Source organism: Coturnix japonica, chromosome 9 (assembly GCF_054131305.1).
Source record: "Coturnix japonica strain WE chromosome 9, WE-NBRP24, whole genome shotgun sequence".
NCBI classification, from domain to species: domain Eukaryota; kingdom Metazoa; phylum Chordata; class Aves; order Galliformes; family Phasianidae; genus Coturnix; species Coturnix japonica.
In genome coordinates this window covers 1,312,464-1,332,754 of record NC_140671.1, presented here as the reverse complement: position 1 = coordinate 1,332,754, position 20,291 = coordinate 1,312,464, and the positions used below count along the sequence as shown (strand labels likewise).

Here is a 20,291-nt window from a genome sequence, read left to right as displayed (position 1 = left end):
TGATGATCCTCTTGGCAGTGAGCCTGAGGCAGCAGCCTGGATGGCCACCTTGTCTGTCCCCATCTGTAGTGCTGGTCGGTTGGGGTTGCCTTGTGGATTAAGGTTCTGTATTGCAGGACGGGGCAGGGGCAGCCCCAGGACATTGGTGCCCTGAGGAACCACCTGAGTGGGTTGGGAGCCCTCACTTTGCACCAGGGCTGATTTCAGCACCATTAGCATTCTCACAGTTAAGATGTACAGAATGTTCACTCTGTGTGTGTGCACCCTTTGTGTACGAGCACCTACTGTGCAGGTTTGGCATTGTTTCCATAGGAGAGTCATGTCTGGAAAGTACGCTCTTGTATTTTTTGGTTCTCTTTAGTAAGGTGTAGCAGCTGAAAGCCAAAAGGGGGTGCAATGTCGCAAGACACAGGGAAGTGTCTTCCAGCCTGTAGGTTGGGATCCTTTGGTTTCTGCTGTTGGTTTCAGCCAATGGTCCTGTAGGGCCTATGGTGAGCACTGTTAATAATGGATTCAGATGCAGATACTGCATCTTTCATGCTTGCTGTGAGGCGGCTCAGCACAGCTGCAGCTTGGATCCCCTCCCCGGCACAGCAGCAGCTGGGCAGGGTTGGAGGCAGCTCCCAGTACCTCCTGCTGAGGACCAAATGCAGTGCCCATGTTGGCTTGGTGTCAGCTCATTGCCCCTTGCTCATAACAAATCTCATTTTATGTCAGCAAATCAGCATGGCCTTCTAAAGACCTCGCGCTGTTTGCACGTAGCATACTGCTCCAGCAAGGCTGCCATTTGAGAAGTTCCTAATATTTACGTTTGATATGAATGAAACTTTTTGTTTTGTCTGTAGACTTCAACGGAACTGGAGCTGACTCGTATCAGGAGTGCCTTGATAACAAGCAAGGTATGAGATCAAGTCTCTCCAACACGGGCACTTGGGACTGACTTGGCTTGATTCTTGCAGCTGAATTGGTTGCTGTCTCTGTCTCTCTCGCTCGCTCTGTCTCCCCGTATTTTTTTTGTTGTTATTATTTTTTTCCTTTTGCTGTCTCCGAGCCAATTCACTGTTAACAGTTCCACATCAGCTAACCTGTGAGCTCAGGGTCTCATTCTACATTTGTGCTAAGGCTTCTCATTTCTAGCTCCCCAAATGCTGTGTAACTCAAGGAGGACCTGAGCAGGTTGTCCAACAAAACCAGCAGCATGTGCACTCGCTTGCAGTTGTCTTCGTCCTTCATTGCACAGCTAAGCAGAAGAGTATTAAAGCTGAGCTAAGGGAAGGCACGTGCTGGGCTGGGTTAACGTAGTGCCAGCCATCCTGTGCTGGAGGTGCGCTCTCATACCCGTGCAGACTTGCCCAGCCTGCTGTCTTCTGTGGCAGAGCTGATAAGAGCTGGAAAAGTCCACTGTGATTTATGAGGGAGTGGTGACGGTGGGGGAGGAATCTGCTGTCCTTTCGCTTTAAGCTTGGAAACAAGAGCCACGTTAGTAGAAATGGAAATGGTGGAGGTATCTCAGGAACAGAACCCAACAGCAAGGTTATTGATTGTGTGTTTGGGGTAAGTGTTGGTGCGTTATGTTCTCCTCAGATTTCCTCTCTGAGAACTCAGTTAGAAGTGCTGTTCTGTCACCATAACCATGTAGTGTTGGACCTTCTGTTAACTGGGGAAGGCAAGCACCATTCACTCCAGCATTTCATTCATTAAAAGCTGCAAAGAGCTAAGAGGGAAGACTAACCTAACCAGGATATAGGCATCAGCTGCATGTCAGTTCTTGCACTCCTGTTGATCCAGATGCGTGTCAGTAGCTAAAATGATTGTTTGCTGAAATTCGGGCCCTTCTTACATCATTTACTGAGGTAATACCAAGAAACATAAGAAACTCTCAGTCTTGTTGCTTTGTCGGGTTTGATTTTCCACCAATGTCTTCGCTATCAGTATCCATCAATCAGTGTTACGTGTGCTTCGAGTCAGAGCTGCTGTGAAGTGCACTGTGCTGCTGCTGGCTTTGGGTGCGGCTGTGGGGAAGGGCTGGGGGCTGTTGGTGGGGGGTTTCAGGTGTGTTGTCTCTCCGGTCACCTTTGCACTCATCTTTTCCCACTATTTTCTCTACCAATTGTGGTAAATACCTAACCACTGCTGAGCTTTCATTTCAGAAGTCACAGCTGGAATACTGATATGGAAGAACTGTAATCAATAATGGCTTCTTGATTAGATTAAATTTAAAAGTCTTCCAGAGCAATGTCAGTCAGGGTGCTCCGGAGGAAGATAGATGGTTTGTTGTTGAGGGCAGTGCTTTTCTTCCAGTCAGGTTTTTCTGCTTGGCTGGGAGCTGAGTTCCATGTGGTGTTTGGTGGAAAGTAACAGAGATTGTTTCTAAAAAAACTGGTCTATTAATTGGTTGAAACCAGTTGCAGCCCCTTTGATGTGCTCGTTATTACCCTGGCTTATCTGACAGCTGGCATTAAGCGGCGTTACATCTATTTCTATGACAGTACCAAAGATTTTTCTTGTATTTTTGTTGTTGTTGTTGTTATTTTCTTTGACATCTCTGCTCATTTCAGTATGAATTGGCTCTGATTTGGGTAATTTACCATGTCCGTGCCACATCATCACGTTTAAAGCAGAAGCCAGTGAGAAGGCAGGGGTTTTAAAGATAAAAGTCTGGGCTGACTTGCAGTCAGTCTCTTGCTGGGTGACGCACAGCAGTTCTGTGAGCGTGCAGCAGGTCCGAATCTGCCATTTGTGAACAGTTTGCAGAGTATAAAATACACAGCAGACAGTGGGCCTGCAATTCTGGTTGCTTCCTGTTGAATTCACAACAAAACAGCAGCCGTGGCTGAAAGTAGCTGTGGCTCTTTAAAAATACTAAATCATCAGGCCCTGTGCAATGCAATTGCCATGGCTTCGTTTTTATAACAGCGTGCTTGTCTCCTAAAAATGATGCTGTAATGAGGTTTGGTTTATATATTTTGCCCTTTTCCTCATTAAAGTGCTCTCCCTCAGAAGAAGCGCTTTGTGTCGTGAAATACTGCGCGGTTAAGATGAAGGCAGGTTTATAAGGATTTAATGCACTTGGGAGCCAAGGTTTTGCAGCTTTATGGTGAGGGTGTCTGAACAAAGGGCTTTATGGTAGGGCTGTGCTGTATTTTAGGCAGGCTCAGGAGGCGTTCGGTGTGAGCAGGGAGGCAGCAATGGCAGCAAGGAGTTGGCAGGGACACGGGGTGGTCTCGGCTGATACAAAGTCTTAGTTTGTAGCTGTTTCAAGCCCTGGATTACTGTATCTCTTGCCTCAACAAAGGCAAAGCATTGAGTTACATTGTGAGTCAGACTCAAAGGCAGACTGGTGTGGATGGCTGCTCGCAGCTGGGCAGCACTGAGGCAGAGGTGGAAGCATTGGGATGCTTCAGGTGAGGTGCAGGGTGTCCGTGGGATCAGGTTTGGATGCAGTAAGTGGCCATAGGCTGGACTTTCCATCTCGTTGCCAGTCCCCTGGGCCCCGCAGTCCCAGCGTGTGTCATCTCCTATTAGTCCTGATGCAACCAATGACCTTGTTTGTGTGAAAGCATTAATTAAGCACAACATTAGTGTCTAATTTGACTACTTGGAATTCAGGCAGGCTGTAATCAATCACCTGAGCTCTCTTGATTGTTAATATGCCTGGATAAGATAAAGAGAAGGGATAAAATGCATGCTTGGGCTGAAATGGAGAGCTTGAAAAGCTGCTTGTGGGTCTGCCTACTGACGTACCCCCATAGCTGTGGTTGGAAATGGGTTTTGTGCTGGAAGGCAACTGCTGAAATTGCAGTGTGGTAAATGAGACCACCAGGATATGGGGGCACCTCTTAGAAGAAGATCTGTGTGGGAAGTCCTGACCTCTTCCAATTGTTGGATCCCTTTTGAGCCCCAGCATGATGGCTTTGGGGATGGCAGGGCTGAGGCACAGGCGGGTAAATGGAAATGGCAGACTGGCATGGATGGATCCACGGTGTTCAGAACAGTTCTGTCACCAAAGATGCTTATTTCCATTAAATGTTTTGAGTTTTCATGTTGATTTCATTGAGGTTACCCTTGAAAACAGATTTCCTCAGAACCTTTCTTTTTTGTGTTTGTTTTGGAAACACTTTTAGGAGGCAGAAAACCGAAACTTTTGCTTCAAACAGTTTTTATGTTTTGGATTCAGCTTTTCTTACTGTATGAATAGTTTAAAAAATATTATTTATTATTTGTATTCCAGTCATGCCTATGCTTCCCAGTTATGGGCTAAGCCTCCTTTTGCTAACCGCAATACAGACCGGGGGGGATCAGTTTCTGCCTGAAAACAGCTTCAGTTCAGTGTTTCTGATGGGGACTGCATTGATTGCCAGTGCCTATTGAGGGGAAAAAAAAAAAAAAATCAGAAAGAAAAAAAACCTTCTCGTTTTACAATATGTTGGCTGCCTTTTTGTTGAAAGAATTATAAATACATCAGCAGATTTTCCACAAAAACACATATGCTTTCTTCCTGATGAGCCTGATGACGCACTGAGAATCCTTGCAAGAGGCCTTGAGTCTCCTTCAAGTAGAGGATAGAGCTGAGGTTGGAATTGAGATTTTAAATATCTCTCCTGGTTAATAAAGGTACTGGTGGGGCCTTGTTAGCGGAAGAATTGCCATTTTCCAACTAAATTTTTTTTCTTTTTTTTTTTTTTTTCCTTTTTTTTTTTTTTTTGCCAGCATGGGAACAAAGAAAGAAAGGAGGAGGCAGAATAAAAGCCTCTGTGAGCGTATGTACAGAGGCTGCAGGTCTCTAAACTGGTAATGGTATCTGGAAAGAGTCCAGGCTGTTGTAAATATGAACTTTTGTCAATATTCCCCAAGCTTCTTTGGACTCTAGGGTGGGCTTTATTAGCTGAAGGTCACACCATTGTGCTGCCTCCCTCTCCTGAGACCTCTGATACCTTCCTGAAAGGACAGCCCATTATCCCCGGGCTTAGCAGCCAGCTTTCTCCTCGGTGGCACTGAGGCTGATAAGCTTAAGAGGCATATTTCATCCCCCCACCGCTGCTTTCAGGAGACAAACAGTGTTTATCGTTCCTGATTAATTCCAGTTGAACAAAAAAATAAAATAGGAGGCATGTGTGTGTGCACGCGTGCGCGCAGGCACGCCGGGCTGGCGGCTCTTGGGCTGCTGCGCGTGACGTCTCTCCAGCCGCGCTCACATCGCTGCTGCCTCTTTGTTTTTTCGAGGCGCTGTGTCCAAAGATTGATTGGGTAACATGAGAGGATCCTGGGCTGCCACCGGTTGGAAGAAAATGGGCTGGAAGGGGGGAGGTTGGGGGGATGGGTAGCAGCAGCCTGAGCATCGAGGTTGGAGTTGATTTGTGACAATTAGGCATTAAGGGCTGCGAGAGCAGGACCACCCGCTGGGAACAGGGCTTTCCATCACCTGGGCAAGATGAATGGCCCAGGCAGAGGGAAGGGCAGGCGTTCTGTGCTCTGCTACCTGAAAGGAATCATAAGCACACACCGTATCTGGCTTCTGTATCTCACAGCTCCGTTCATCACAGCTAAATCCTTTGGCTAGGAATTGTACGCGAGAAGACTGGAGGAGAGGAACACCAGTTGCTTCTGCTCTTTTGCATTCTCCATTTCTCATTTTGGATCAGGCTTGAAATCTGTCCAGCAGCGTCTTGCTGATTTTCTGGTTAGTGATATTTCAGTAGAAATGTCTTCCGTGCATGGTTCACAGGTTCTTGGAGTCACTTTATTCCTTGTGCTGAGAGCTGGAGTATAGAACGAATAACAATGAATAATGCATGCAATGAGTGGCACATAATCCCTCTTAACACTGCTAAAGATCTTGAAAATGCCCGAGCAGCCTGTCCCTGGGCTGGAGCCTTGTCCTGCGTGCTCCTGTGCCGCAGCCTTGCTGTGCAAGGCACCTGCCTGCCTGTGCACGAGGTTTTCCAACAGGGAAATGGGAATATTGGAGTTGCACGTGTCCCTGGTTATGGGGTGAGCACGTCACTTACAGGCCTTGCAGGTCTTTTATGAAACGCTCTGCATTTGCTTTATTCTTTCTGTCCTTGCTGAGGTTGAGGACACCACACGTAGCTGAAAGGAGTGTGTTGGTTTCATGACTGGAGGAACTGGTATGAGCCAGGGGTGCACTGGGCATCGGCACGGGGCCTATTCCATGCATGTTGTATTCAGTCTTTGTCTTGCTTGCTCTCATGAGCCGTGTTTAAACCACGCTCCTGGTACTCAGGTTGCAGCTAATTTCATTTCCTTTGCCAGAATGGGCAGAGATGGAACGGTATTAAAAATAATTTCACAAAACTATATTTAGTTCTTGCCAGCGAGAACAATGTTTTGAAGATGGATTTTGCTAATATGGCTCCAGCATTGGTGTAAACAGGATCTAATGGGAAAGGCTGTGAAATAATAGGGCTATTGGTCATCTTCAGGAGAAAAAGAATTTCCATAAGGCCTTTTTAAGCAGAATAGATCAGAAGCTTCGGCTGACCAAGCACAATCAGAATTTCCATTTCAAAATGTATACAGGAACACGAAATACCAACATTGGGTCTCTGATGTTGTTTCTTCAGAGGTGAATTGCACGACTCTGTGTGAATGGGCAGTACCTGCTTCTGTTTGCTGGGTTGGGTTACGCTTGTCTTTCTGACAGAACATGGAATACAGTGAAGTTTTGTGTGACTGCCTCATTAAATGTTCTGCAGGCTGCTTTTTAAGGGTCAAATAGATTTCAGGGCGAAAATGACTTAGAAATCTCAGTGAAAGGTTCTGACACAGTGGCTGTGGCTGTTTATCCAACTTGGTTAACATGGTGGAAAGGTTTTTATTAGTCCAGTGGTGCTCCATAGGCTGCAGCAGTATTCATACTACTTGGACCCTGGGTTTGGTGATGAGTGAAACGTTAATATGTGCTTGGCAGAGCATTCTCTTAATTTCCCTTCAAGTGGAGGGGGCAGCAATGATCTCATCAGACAAGGTGCCTTTGGGCTATTGCCCACCATTAGGTATGTCCTAGAAGAGATTTATTTACTCGGTGTGGAAGGATTATTTCCCCTTCCTTCTTTGAGTCTGGCCTCCAGTAGCTGCGAGCAAAAGAGCTTTCCACCTCCCGTATTGCAGGAAGCATTTTAGCTCTTGTTGAAATATGACACTCCCTTCCTTTATTAGAATTAAGAACCACTTTCTCTCATGGCAAAGTGATAATAAAGACTGAAATTGGATCTGTAACTTAATGAAAAGAAAGATTTTTTTTATTATTTTTTTTCTAAGGGAAATCATGCATGGTAATACGCCCATTGTTCTCATGCTACGTTCTTTGTATTGCTTAACTCCCTGCGAACAAAGAACCCATAACTGGAATTGTAAAAATAATCCAGGCGTTTAAGTCAAAGCTCTGAAGGCCATTGGGAATCTCATGCAAAGGTGTGCCTTTGAAATGGTGGTGTTTGATTGTCTGAGCGGGTTTGAACGTTCTGGCCCCAAGGAAATCTGTAGGTCAGGACTCTCCACTCAGAGCTGTGCGTGTAGTGTGGGCCATAGAGCAGAGCCCACTTTCAATGTGAGACAGCAGGAGGAGGTTTTCTAGCTGGTTGTGTTTGTGTATCCTAGTTTGGAGAATTGCACTTGGTCCCCTGTCTTTGTAACTTAACCAGGCAATCTGGAAACAGTCACTTGTTTGAAATTGATCAGTGAGTGCCTCCTTGAGAGCTCTTGTTAGTGGTCTAGAACTGCAATTGGTTGGGAAAGTGGTTTTAAGCTGAAGTTCAGCCCCATTTAAGTGAAACCATTTGGACAAGAAGTTGGAAAATTCAGTTCCCTGTTGCCATTCAGATTTCTGAGCCCAGCTAGTTTGAAGCACAAGGGAAGTGTTCTATGAGCAGCACGGAGGTTGCATTGTGAGCTGAAGCAATGTGTGCTTCACCAGTTGCAAAACCAGGTGTTGAAGTCAAGTTGCAAGAAGAAGGTCCTTAAGTGAACAGTGAGGTAATGAGTTCAGTGTTTGGGTGCAGATTCAGCTAAATCCACTGGAGCACAGAAGTTAACCCTGTTTGAGCAGGAGACCAAACCAGATGGCCTCTCAGAGTCCCTTTCACTCACGTGGCTCCTTAGTTGTCTATTAAATGCTTCATGCCTTCCAGAGGACTGGAGCAATGCCTGATCATCTTAAATGTAATGCCTTCTTCTTCTGTTGTGTCCCAGCCCAGAGAGAAGAGAGGACAGGCCACAGAGTTGTAGCGAATTCTCCTTTGTGCTGTCTTCCAAATTCATGGTGCACTGGCTAGTGACATCATCTGTTGTTTAAGAACTGCTTTTTGGCAACTAGTATTGTGAAACCTGGAGTGAGCTCTGTGTATGTTGAGGGAGAGAAGAAGAAGGCATTGTAATCCCAAAAAAACATGATCCAGAGCATGCACAGGCTCCAAGGAAAATTGGAACATATGAGTTACTTAATTGCAGCTCTCCATCAAGAGAAAAAGTTTAGGAAAACTTATTGCAGAGAAAGCTTTCAGCAGTGATATCCCACAGACTGTTGTCAGTCCAAAGTATTACCATAAAGCCCAGTAAACTGTTTTCTAGCAAACTTACTTGTAACTAATTCCAATAGAACTGAGATCAAAAAGTGGGCTGCGTGCCCCTACTTACTATCAGTAGTTGGAAGGGGAATTTGGAGAGCTACATCCTCTGTACAACACAAACATTTACTGAGGCTTCTCTGTTGCTCAGGGAATTGCAGAGATGTTGCAGTGGCTGGAAGGCTGGCCTTAACTTTTCTGTTTGTAGCTGTAATGGAATGTGCAAAAACTTACAAATTCCTTGAAGGTGTCTGGAGAGACCCAGCCATGGTGTCAGCAGGAATCACAGTGAAAGCTGCTGAAAAGAGAGAAGTTTTTCCGAATAGTTGGCAAAAAGTAACAGTAATGGCCCAGTATGGACAATTAGAAAATGCTAGATGTAAATGGTTAATTTTCCCCTACTTTTTCTTGCCCAAACACAGCTTTGGGATGCTTAAAAAAATGCTTGGTTGTTCCTCACTGTGGCTGTGTCTTGAGGGCTTTCCTTAATGAGCTGTCTCCTTCTGTCCAGTATGGAAAGAAAAACAAAAGAGTTAGAGACCTTCCTTTGTCCCCATGTGATTCTAATCTGATTCATTCATTCTTAATCATCTAGAAAGAATTGTAAAAACAAAACCTGTTAAATCTTAGTTCTTACTTCTTTTCTTTCTCTTCCAAACATCATTTGTTCTTTTTATCGTGTTGCATTTCTTTACCCATGAATCAGCTGCCTTTCTGGGGTTTTTTTTTCTGCATAACAAAAGTTGGGCAGGAAGGGAGGGGGGGAGAAGGAGCACAGCTTTCTTTGATTGGCTTGACACACAAGTGTTCCTTGGCCTTTCATACCGAGGAGTGGATTCAGCTCTTGAACAAATTGGACCTACTTGTTTGCTGGCCTAGGCCATCTTGTTATCCAGCCAGCTGTGTTTTGATCTTGGAGGGCCGTTTGAAGATTAAATTGAGACATCTTTTGTTAGTATTAAGTGCAGTAATTAAATCAGCTCAGTGTTATTTAAGTGTGGAAAACGTCGCTTCGCTGGCCCATGGGTGCCTGAAGTTGCCATTAGACAGCTGTGTTGCTTCCAGTACGAACGATGGAGAGGTAGGAGAAAAGAGCCAAGAGCTCTCTAAATAATTCCCAGCCCTTTGTGGGTAATGCCGGACCCCCCCATGCTGCAAAGGGCAAGGTTTGTGAGGAGGAGACGATGGACTGCGGGTGAGGAGGGGTGGCCAGTGGCCTGTCCTGGGAGGTGATAAGATGGCACCTTCTGCTGCTGCTCTGCGGGCACAAAGGAGTCTGAGCTAGCAGGATAGTGGCAATAAATGAGCAAAGTTGGCCTTTTCCCCCTTTTCCGCTATAGGGGGGGAATCTGCCAGTCAAGTCAAGCATGGCGAGCATGTTTGTTCCCACAGGGGCCATTGTCATGCCATGTGCTGGTGTGGGCTGGCCTGGCTGCAGAGCAGCAGCAGCAGGGAGATGCACACTGTGGCTTCAGCTGGGCCATGTCACCCGGAGCTCACTTGGGGCTCACAGTGAGAGCAGGCTGCCCTGGGTGGCACGCAGCTGGCTGGGGAGCAGCAGCTGGAGGTGTGATCAGCACCGGGGCCGTGCAGAAGCATGGGAGGAGATGGCAAGATCCTCAGTGGGAGAAGCAGTTCTGCTGAGGTCGAGTGTGTTTTAATGCTGGGTTAAGTTGAGAAGCAGTGTTGGTTCATTGCTGTTGGCAGCGCTGATCACTTGAGTGTTGCCTTGCTCTTTCATAGCGTGCCCTCAAGAAACCCCATCATAGCTCCTGCATGCAGCTCAACACAGTGTGCTGTGCTTTCAGCCCTCCCTGCTCCAAGGAGCAGCAGCAGGTTGCCCATGGCACATCTTGGCCGAAGTGGTGCCTGTGCTGCTCTGTGCTGTCTGCTCAGCCTGTTCTCCCGGCTCCATCCCCAGCAATCACCCAGCAACATCTATTTGCACTGCGTTGTGAACTCCTGCATTTTATGGGGGGGGTGTATTTGCACTTGGTCGGTGTTTTTTAGCTGTGGCGAGGGCCAGTGGTGTGGCAGATGGGTGGGGATGGGAGAATGGGGAACATGATGAATCTGTTTTTCTTACCTTGTTTAAAATTGCCTGTTAAAATTCAGCAGCCGCACCTCCGATCAGCCTAATGGTGTCTGCCATGTTGCGAATACACAGTCATTAGTTGGTCCAATTCATGCATGCTGAGGTAGGAGGGTGATGTGAATGCAAAGGAGATGGAGAGAATAGGAGCTGGGGGGCGGAGGAAGGAGGGGGAGAAGCTTGGTAATACAGTGACAATGAAACATACGGTAGTCACACTGGAAAACTTTCTCCTTCATTAGCAGGGATCTGTTGAGTTTCTGCTCACATTAGGGTAATTAACACAAGTACAGATTGTTGAACATCTGTGCAGTTTAACTATATGGCCGGTTCCCAGGCTTTAAACAGGGCTGTGAGGAGCCAAATGCAAAGCAGTATGAAAAGCCCACACACTATTCATTTTACTGAAATTAGCATTTCTGGATGAACGCTGATGTTGCACGTCGGCTATAAATTTCCTCTGGCCCGCTGCCAGGGTGGCTAATGATCTGAGGGTAGTGTTTGTTAATAATTCCTAAAAATTGGTTACTTTCAGGATTCTAGTGGGGAAGTTTCTATTTCGCTCTGCTTTTTCTCTCGGAAGGCAAGACAGAATGCACGGCTCTGCTGTATCTCATGTATCCCATGGTTCGTGGGAAGCTGTGTGCTGTAGGGTCCCCGTGCTGTGCCCATAGGGTGCCCCCAGCCCCTGCCCAGGGAGCCCTTCAGGCTGTGCCCTGAGTCCGCAGCAGGTTTTTGCATCCTTTCCTCCTGCATGGAGAGAGCAGCCCCTTTTTGTCTTTGGTGGGCAGTGTGTGAAGCGTTCTTGATGTGTTTCCTGGCTCTGGTGATTTGTGGTTATGGTTGTGGTTTCTCTGTGTTTCACTTCGCACCTTGAAATGTTCCCTGGGAAGTTCAGATCTGTGACTGTAACGTGTGACTGTTCACTGTTCTCTCATTCTGATTCCCCTTTTGACTTTATCTCTGACCTCTTTTGGTGCCCTGCAGTGTCCTTCATCGTGCGTCTGCTTCAATATCCCAGCTGTGCCCGTAGTCACAGCTTTAAACAATTCATGAACAAAGTGCTTTTTTGTTTGTTTTATTAGACAGTTAAGTGAAACAGATTAGCACCACACTAAAAACCTTCCCTGGAAGTGACTGTGTTTGAACCAAAGCGTGAAGGGCATGCCAGGAGGATGGAAGAGGGGCATACATGGGGGTTCTGAGAAAGCTCTGCCTGGTACAACAAGGGCAGCATGGAGAATTGTTCAGATGACAGTGTTGTCATACTGGGGACAGTTGGGTTTACTTCTCTGGACGTGGCGACAGTCAGTAATGCTTAAATATTGGCAGAATTGTGCTTCTTGAAGGTGATGAGGATGTTCCCAAGGCTAACGTTGATGCTCCCTGGATTTGTGCCCTGTATATCTCTACTGGGATTTTATTTGTTTCCACTCGAAGGAAACTCAGCTCCATCCAACAAAGGCAGTCATGCTCAGGGAGGAAAAAAATATATATATACCATCCCTTTTAAAACAGAGAAGTCTGGATTGTTCTCACTAACTACTAGGCAGGAACCAAAGTCACCTATTTGGGTATGTGAGACCGACCATGAAATTAAAGGGCTCCTGTGTCTACAGATATGCTGCCAAAAGGAAACAAATTTTTCCTTACTAATACCCCCCTTCGCTGCAGCTTCTTTCCTGACACTGGAAATGATCCAGTACAACTTACTTCCTAGGAGTATTTCCCACAGCCTGGTGCTAGAATGCTTCCTTGGTTCCTGAAGAGCTGAGCAGTGGCAGCACATCCTGGGAAGAGCTGTGAGTGCTGTGTGGGCTGCCGGGACTGCGGCTGCTGGAGGAGAGCTGCCAGCCATCGCTTCTAAGGCTGCCTCCAAGGCTACGGATGCTCATTTCTCTTGCAATCAGACTAATAGCAAAAATACTTCTAGTGGCTTCTTCCAGCACACCAGCAGTGTGTCCCTCACCGGCTGGGAGGCTACAGAGAATGCACTGAGAAACTGCAATTTGAGCACAGCGTTTTGAAGCGCTCCTGCAGTTTCCTTTGAGGTTTCATTTCACTCCTCACAAGACTGAGTTCTGCTGAGCAGCAGCGCTTCTTGTTCTCCTAAGGAATGACTCTGAGCGGCTAACTTCATTCATATAAGTACTAAAGAAAGCTCAGAGAGCTTCAGGCTGTTCCTCCAGGTAGGCTTTTTATCCTCAGCCACCTCTCAGACCTTCAGCGGACCCAAAATTACGTGTCTCGCCATTGCAAGTGTGTGGTTGGAACTACATGCATGGAAGGGATGGCAGCGCTGAAGCAGGTTTGAAATGATGATGAAGCACTTTCAATCCCAAAACGCATTTGGATGGCGAAATTTACATTGACAAGAAGGAAAGGCTCCAGCGGGGGTTGCTGTGCACATAGATGGCCACCGAAGCGCCCGGCAGCCCATCTGCATTCTGCCAGGGAGCTGCCACCGAGTGGTCTGTGCTCTAGCCTGCTCCAGCCTTGAATTATGCATGACCAATTTATCATGCCCCCAGCTGAAAAACTAATTGTGTCCCTGGGATATATTTACTAGAAATTGTAGTTTGCTGTGCTGGGGTCCCCAGAGTGTCCGGCAGAGCAAATGGCTGGGAAGTGAGGAGTGTGTTTGGAGCAGGGCTCCTGGCTCTAACCGAGCCAAAGCACCAGGGATAGATTTTTCTCTTCGATTGCCTTTCTGAGGGCTTCCCCCCTCCCTCCTATTTTTCTTAACGCTGCATTACACTTAATCGGGCTGCAGGAGCCCTTCCAATAGTCTCCAGTATTAAAAATGTGTCTCAAAAAAAGGCAGTGTATTCAGGAAATGCCAGCCTGGCTGGGAGGAAGGGGGTTGGTTTTTTTTTTTTGCATGTGGTTTCCCCTTTTTTTCCCCTTCCTTTTTTTATTTTCTATTTTTTATAAGCACAGTGTGGCTTCGTGTAATGTCTCCAATTACCGTGAAAGTCCCCTCCCTCTCCAGGTCTGGAGTGATGAGATTCTTTAATTACTGTCATTTGAATGAGAGGCTGGGGAGGAGAGGATTTCTTTTCCTCATACAGAGCCCATGGGGTGGGCTTAAGCTTGCAAATGTTATTACCACCAGGTCTGGCAAAGGAGCTTGGGATGCCCCCAAACAGAATTTTTCAGAGAGAAAATGTCAGCTGTCAAATCCGCATCTGGCTGCAAACCGTCCGTAACGTGGAGCCGAGCCATAAAAATCATGGGTGGGAGTGAGGCTGGGAAGGGAAGGAGGCAATTCCCTGACAAATGGATCGTTGCGTTCAGCCTGTCCTCCCCCACTTGTCACGGGAGGATGTCAAGGAGTTAATCACAATGAAGGAGTCAACGGTAGCACGACTTCCATGGCAGAGGGACCCTCAAATTTTCAGCTTCCTTGCTGTTCCACTCCCCATCGATCCCCACGCAGCCCCTGCAGCGCCTCCTGGGGCCATGCCAGCTTCTGTCCCCATCCCTTCGCTGCCAGCAGAGAGGGGAGGTCAGTCTGGAGGGGCTGGGCAGCCACAAGCACACGGGGTCACGGCTCTCTGGAGCCTTCCTGCTGCCATGGAGACACGAGCTGTGCTCTCGCTGCCTTAATGGGATTCAGCACGTGTCCTCTTGGGGGGAGCTGCGGGGAGTTAATTGGGCTGGAAGAAAGATGCTGGCAGAGGTCAATTCAAGATGTATGAAGTAGTTTGTGGAAACTATTTGCAGCAAGTGCGCGCACGGGAAGTTGAAAGAAGGGAAGGTGGTTTTATTTGGCGTTGTTTCTGAGTGTCTCAGACCTGGATCAGCTCTTAAACATTCAGAAGCTCTCTGCAGCTTCCTTCTTTGTAGTTCCCCAAATTTGTATTCAACGTGTTTCCCAAAAAGATCTGGTGAAAAGATTTTGTTCAGGTAAATACATCTTGCAGCAGAAGTGAAGCAGCTCTGCTGTGTGATGAAGCCATGCTCCTTTGTGCTGAAACACATAACACAGCCAGCATGGAAGTAGATTTGAAGCTTGTGAAATCTCACCAGAGTCAGGGTGTATAAGCAATTCTTCCCCTGGATGCAGCTGGCAGAGTGAGGCAGGGCTGCAGATTTCAGCCTGGTACAGACCAGCAAACTGGGACAACCTGTGTGCTGTGTCCTCAGAGGTTTGTCACAAGGAGGCCTAGCACTGAGTTACCTGTGTGAAAGCATCGCTCCTGCCTCTGCTCTGTAGTGATGACATGGCCTGGGGTAGGTGCAGCAGGAAGGAGCAGCAGCGTAACAAAGCTTCTGCATAATAAGCATTGATTATTGTCAGTGCTACTGAAAGGCAGTACAAGAAGGAGGGGGACAACCCCAGACTTGGTGGGAAGCCTCCCACTGTGCTGCAGCGTTGGGAAAATGTAGTGCTGGACACCGGCTGCGGTCCTGTTCTTTGCAAACAAGCAGCACAGTGACTCGGGGAGGAGCTCTGGTGTAAAGAACTCTGTGAATGGGGGATGTCTGGAGCTGCCTTGTGTTTGTGAGGCCCCACCACGTAGGGGTGCTTTGCTCCCATCGAGCAGTTGTATCCTACCTACCAAGGACAGAGTTGTAGCCATGGAGCCTGCAGTTCTGAGGGGCTCTGTGCTGAGCTGGTGGGGATTCTGAGGCTGGGCTGTACAGTGTGTGTACCAGTCTGCTTTTTCTGGAGGGTGTCGTATGAAATCGTGGTGCTTTCGAGCAGGGGGAAGAACAAAAGAAAGGCAGAATGGTGGAGAGTGCTCTCGTGCAGCAATGTTGTACCTATGGAGAGCCTGGGGTGGGAGACAGAGCATGGATCATAGCATCTTTTGTGACAGTGGTTTTAGCTGCAGTGACTCAGTGTCTGAATACTCTGCCCTTTCATTATTCAGAATGAAGCACATTAGTGAGTCCAGGTTACACTCCTTACATTGGTGGTTCTTATTAGCTTGTTGATGTTCTTCCTGGGTTTTAAGTGTTTACCAACGTGAGTTCTCAGATAACTCGAGTTCAGGGCAGCCATCCTTGGCAGGGTGTCCTGATTTCTGCTGTGGGTATCTCCTGTGTTCTGTGCTCTTACAGTCCCCTGCTAACCCAGTGTTAGGAAAGGAGAGAAGTGATGCTGGGATTGTTGCGGTAAGGGATCTGCTCAGCCCTCAGCCTGCCTCCTCTGCTCATTCCACACAGGCTTGTCTGTCTGACGATTGACAGCCTCTGAAAGGCTCCACCGGTTTTTCTTCCTCCTTATTATTCAGACCCTTTTGCCTTTGCTGCTTTCTTTTCAGTCTGTTGCTGCGCTGTGCAGGTTGCCTGAGTTGTTTGGTTTTCTGCTCCTTGCTTTGCTGCAAGGCCAAGGTGGGACAGGAAGGGGTCAGGCGTGGAGGTACTGGCAAGCAAGCCCCAGCAACAGCCAGAGGATGAGAATAAGGGGGTGGAATTGGAGTGGAACAGGAGCCAGTACCTGCTTTGTGAGGGACTGTGACACAAGTTGGCCTCCCCTCACTCTCTTGGCTTTTTCTTACCCAAAAATCCTGTCCTCCATTATTCTTTCTGCTCTCTCCCCTGCAGCTGGGATACAATTCAGTGTTGATATTCCCTTACTTAAAGTTATGTAAATAGTTAAAGAGAGGCAAGTTCTGATCAGCCAAGAGAGAGAGGGTTTGGGTGCCTTCTTAAATAGGGTATTTTTTAAATGATGATGAAAAGGGAAGGGTACATCATCCCTGGTGGGAAGACCATCACTGGAGCCTTGTGCCTGTGCGTGGGGACACCGCAGCCCCTGCTGAGGAGCTGCTAAGGAATCCAGAGAGGGTGCAGCAGAACAGCCCTCGCTGCTGTAAGAAATCCTGAAAATGTCCATCAGAAATGCTGTGAGTATTGCGAGGCTGCTGGAAGCGTTCCAGCACTGGAGTCTTTGTCTCCATCCATCACAGGCACTGCAATCTTTGTGCCCCCAGCTTCAAACAAGGGCTTCACGCTGTCCTTGCAATCTGCCTTTATGCAGCGGAGTGTGGAGGCTTCTAATTACGAGGCCGAGCAGCGCGGCGGGTGGGGAGGCGTGCTGAGCCCCACAGCCGCGTACCTGATTATCCGTTGCTGAGGTCGTTAGAAGGGTTACTCCTGAGTTTAAGCCTGCTCCACAAGACCCCTAATTATATGCTGCTCTGCAAGTTGCATTAAAAAGAAATTGTTGAAAAGACAAAGGACAGAATAACATTTCCTCCCTCGTCTTCCCCTGTCTCCCCCCGCGCCACGCACAGACACGCACTCCCCCACCTCTCCCCGCTGGGCCTAGAGCTACTTTTCACGCTTGAGTTGGTGCGAGCTCTGATAAAGCCATTGAAAGATGCAGCGGGGAGACAGAGCGCTCCCAGGGACGGGGGGAAGCAGAAGAGGAAGCCGAAGTGAAATGACCCCCTCCCAGGTAGATACAGCCAGGCGCTGCTTGCTGAAGGAGCTGTCCCACCGAGCAGAATTAGAGAAGAGATTAACCATCCTTTATTGTTTTGTTTCACTTCCTAGGGAGCAATGTAATGTAGTTTCTTCCATCGTGGAAAACCCGCTTCAGCTGGAGCTCCGGGAAGCCTGAATCGCTGTAGATAACGCATTCAAAGTGCAGTATCCCTTGCACATGCTGCCAGTTCTCATTTTAATCTCCCCAGACATCAAAAAAATTAAAATGTAAAATTCTAAGCGGTGCAGTTGAGTGACGTGAGAGCCGCTCTCGCTGCGCTGCCATTTCCAAATCTGGGACATGCACACGTGTGTCCATCCCTGTCAGAGATAACAGCTCTGTGTGTGCTCTCCGCAAGCCCGGGAAGTGTACCTCTCACAGAGATAGGGAATTGAATGGGTTCTTCATTACCACATGTCTGGACTACTAATGAAACTAAACCCACGTCGATAGCACTAAATATTTCCAGAGCTTCTCAGGGCGATGGTAACGTTTTCAGTTTGCAGTGGAGGTTATTCCAGGGGTGTCCATGGTACCAAGGGTAACGTTTTTCAGGGTTGTTATTTTGAGAGTGTTTTCTCTCTGTGATTTGCATTCCAGTGATACCTGAAAGCCTGAGCTGCGGGCCAGGATTTCAGATCGCAGGGGAATTGATTCTGTACTGCAGAAGGGGTTTTTTGAGGTGCAGCTATGGGGCTTTTTCATTGTTTTTGTAGCTGCAGAGAAATTGATGTTGAAACAGGAGTTTCAAAGCCAAAGTATCACGGTTTGAGTCACTTCTGTGCTGGGGAAGCTTGCAGACTCGGCCCTGTTGTACTCTCCTGGAGTCTGAAAGCGTTAATCCTTGCTCAGCCTCTAGAACATCTCAGTGGTAGCGTGCCATTGAATGCTCCCTGCGTCTGTGTTCCCTCCCGTGCCTTTGTGCTCTTGCCTTCACCGAGGTCTCATGTTGGCTTTCCTGTTTTTGCTCTGCAGTATCTCCCTGCTTTAAAAAACAGAAGGAGCTATCGCAGCTTTGCTTTCTGTATACATGATGTGTCGGTTTCTTCAACCCAAGTCTCTAGAGCCTGCACATTGAGTCATTTTTCTGCTGGCACAGGCTCGAGCGGAGGCATTACTCAGATGGCAGAGTCCTGAGGCCTCAGCACATGTTGCTGAACAGTCTCCAGAGTCACTGTCTTGCTCATTTTATCAGCTTGGAAAGAAGATAACTTGAAATCCAGAAGTAGCAGAGATCAAAGCAGATCTCATTATGGCACTCTCAAACCCCTGCACGTGTACAAGCCCATGAAGCAGCCAGTGCATTCAGCCAGAGTGTGCTTAGCAGAAGGTTTGGATGCTGTGACCCTTTCCATTGAGTCAGTAAATGCAGGGCATGAGTGGGTGCTTCCATTGCAAGTCCAGCCCACCACTAAGGGGATTGAGGGGACACTGGTCACAGCTCATGGGTCAAACACCCCATCTGTGCTCACAGGTTACCTTAGAGTTACAGCGAGATCTTCCAGCTGTAGCCCAGGTAGGCCTGAAATATCCATCACAAAGCAGTGCCAGTGGAAAAAGTGTGCCCACAGTTAGCTGAAGCAATGATAAAGCCATGCCCAGGGATTGGGCAGCAGGGTGCTGCAGGCTGGTGACCTCGCATGCAGAAGGATGTGCTGTCATGCATCGTGGCGCTGATTCCACCTCAGACTGCTTCATCTCAGTGCAGATTAACTTAATGCTTTACAGTGGCTGCTGCAGATTTATGTTAGGATGTGTTTGTGGCAGTGGTCCATATCTGCTTCAGTTCACGGCGTGGCAAAGTCCACTGCAGCTGCCCTGTCTGCGCAGAGCAGGGTGCAGAGCAGGGGGTGCTGCTGCTGCTTGTCTCAGTGCAAGTGGGGCCTTTTTGCTGCTGCTTCCTGAGGAGGTTTGGATTTTCCTGTTTGAAAAATCCAAGGCAAATCTTTGCTCTTCTAATGCTAAAGAGAATCTTGTGGTGGAAGAAAGATCAAGTGGAAGAATGTGGCTTTTCTTTAACTCGGGCCTTGTGCTTTATGGAGAGAGAAAGTGTGAAGTCGTAAGGTCAGCCAGCGTGACTCAGAGTCAAAAGGTCACAAGACGAAGGGAAGGGAGGAAAAAAGAATTCCCCATGTGTGCCTTGCAGGTACAGGAGCTCTGTGACCATGCAGCTCCTACAGCCTCAGCACTGTGAGCATTGCTGCGTGTGGAAGGTTTCCTTCTCAAACAATTCATGTTGCTGCCGTAGTGTAGCTGTGCCACCCCTCTGGCTGCTGTTGGGCTTTACACTGCTGACTTTAACCGTCATGCTGGCAGCCTCTGTTGTGAGCCTTGTCCTGGCCAGCACTGTGCCATGGCTGCGGCTGGTAGGTCAGAGTGTGCAGAGAGCTGGTGCGGGTTGGTTCAGCACAGAATAATGCCAAATGCAGTTGTTTGCCGCTGGCATCCTGCAGCAGACCCCTGCGAATGGAGCAGTGTTCGATCTGAACCTTGCGAAGAGTGTGAAAGCCAGCAGAGCAGGAGGCTTTAAGATTAACTCTGCACGAGGATGCTTTGGAGAGCAGAGAGCCACAATAGCAGTTCCAGTGCCAGCTTTGTCCCAGCTGCCAGAAGGGACTGTGTCAGGGGAGTCCTTCACCATGGCACTGGTCCCCCAGCTGCTGGAACAATGCTCAACACCACTGGCAGTCAGTGTGATTAAAGCAGCCTGAAGGCTGCTTCATTGTGCATGGGCAGTTATCCAGGTCTGCGGATGGGCTCAGCCTGGGAGGGTGGAAAAGGAAGTTTGCCATATTGTTCCCTTCCACACCACATCTCTTGTCTGCCTGCATCTCAGGGTTGGGGCGGGTTGTACTTGATCTGCTGTCCCCCCAGGTTGCAGCCCCTGAAACGTGCCAGTATCTCTGGGTGTTTATTTATTTATTTTTCTTTCTACATCAAGGACTCCTTTAATTGACCTGATTACCTAATGTATCACCTGCTTAGCTGCAATTTTAGCTGCAGGAAAGAATAGTACAAACTAAGAGCGCTGTTAAAACTGGAGTCCCTTTCCTTTCTCATGAACTGTTAGATCCCACTGACAAGCTGAAAGTGATGTGATTGCTGGTTCACCTCAGGAACCAAAGATGGCTCATTCATTCTCTGGTTCCTTCCGTGGGCCAGGTACAGCCTT

General features: G+C 47.9%; 1 protein-coding gene across 48 annotated transcripts in view; it reads left to right on the top strand.

Annotated features, from left to right (window-relative positions):
• FBRSL1 (fibrosin like 1) overlaps positions 1–20,291 on the top strand; it is a 385,537-nt gene that overhangs the window by 303,289 nt on the left and 61,957 nt on the right. For 31 of the 48 annotated variants that reach the window (XM_085509358.1, XM_085509351.1, XM_085509341.1 and 28 more), the window contains one exon: positions 846–899. The exons of the other annotated variants lie outside the window; for them this stretch is intronic. In XM_085509358.1, the coding sequence (XP_085365484.1) occupies positions 846–899 (54 nt within the window). The remainder of the gene's footprint in view (positions 1–845; positions 900–20,291) is intronic. 48 annotated transcript variants of the gene reach the window in all.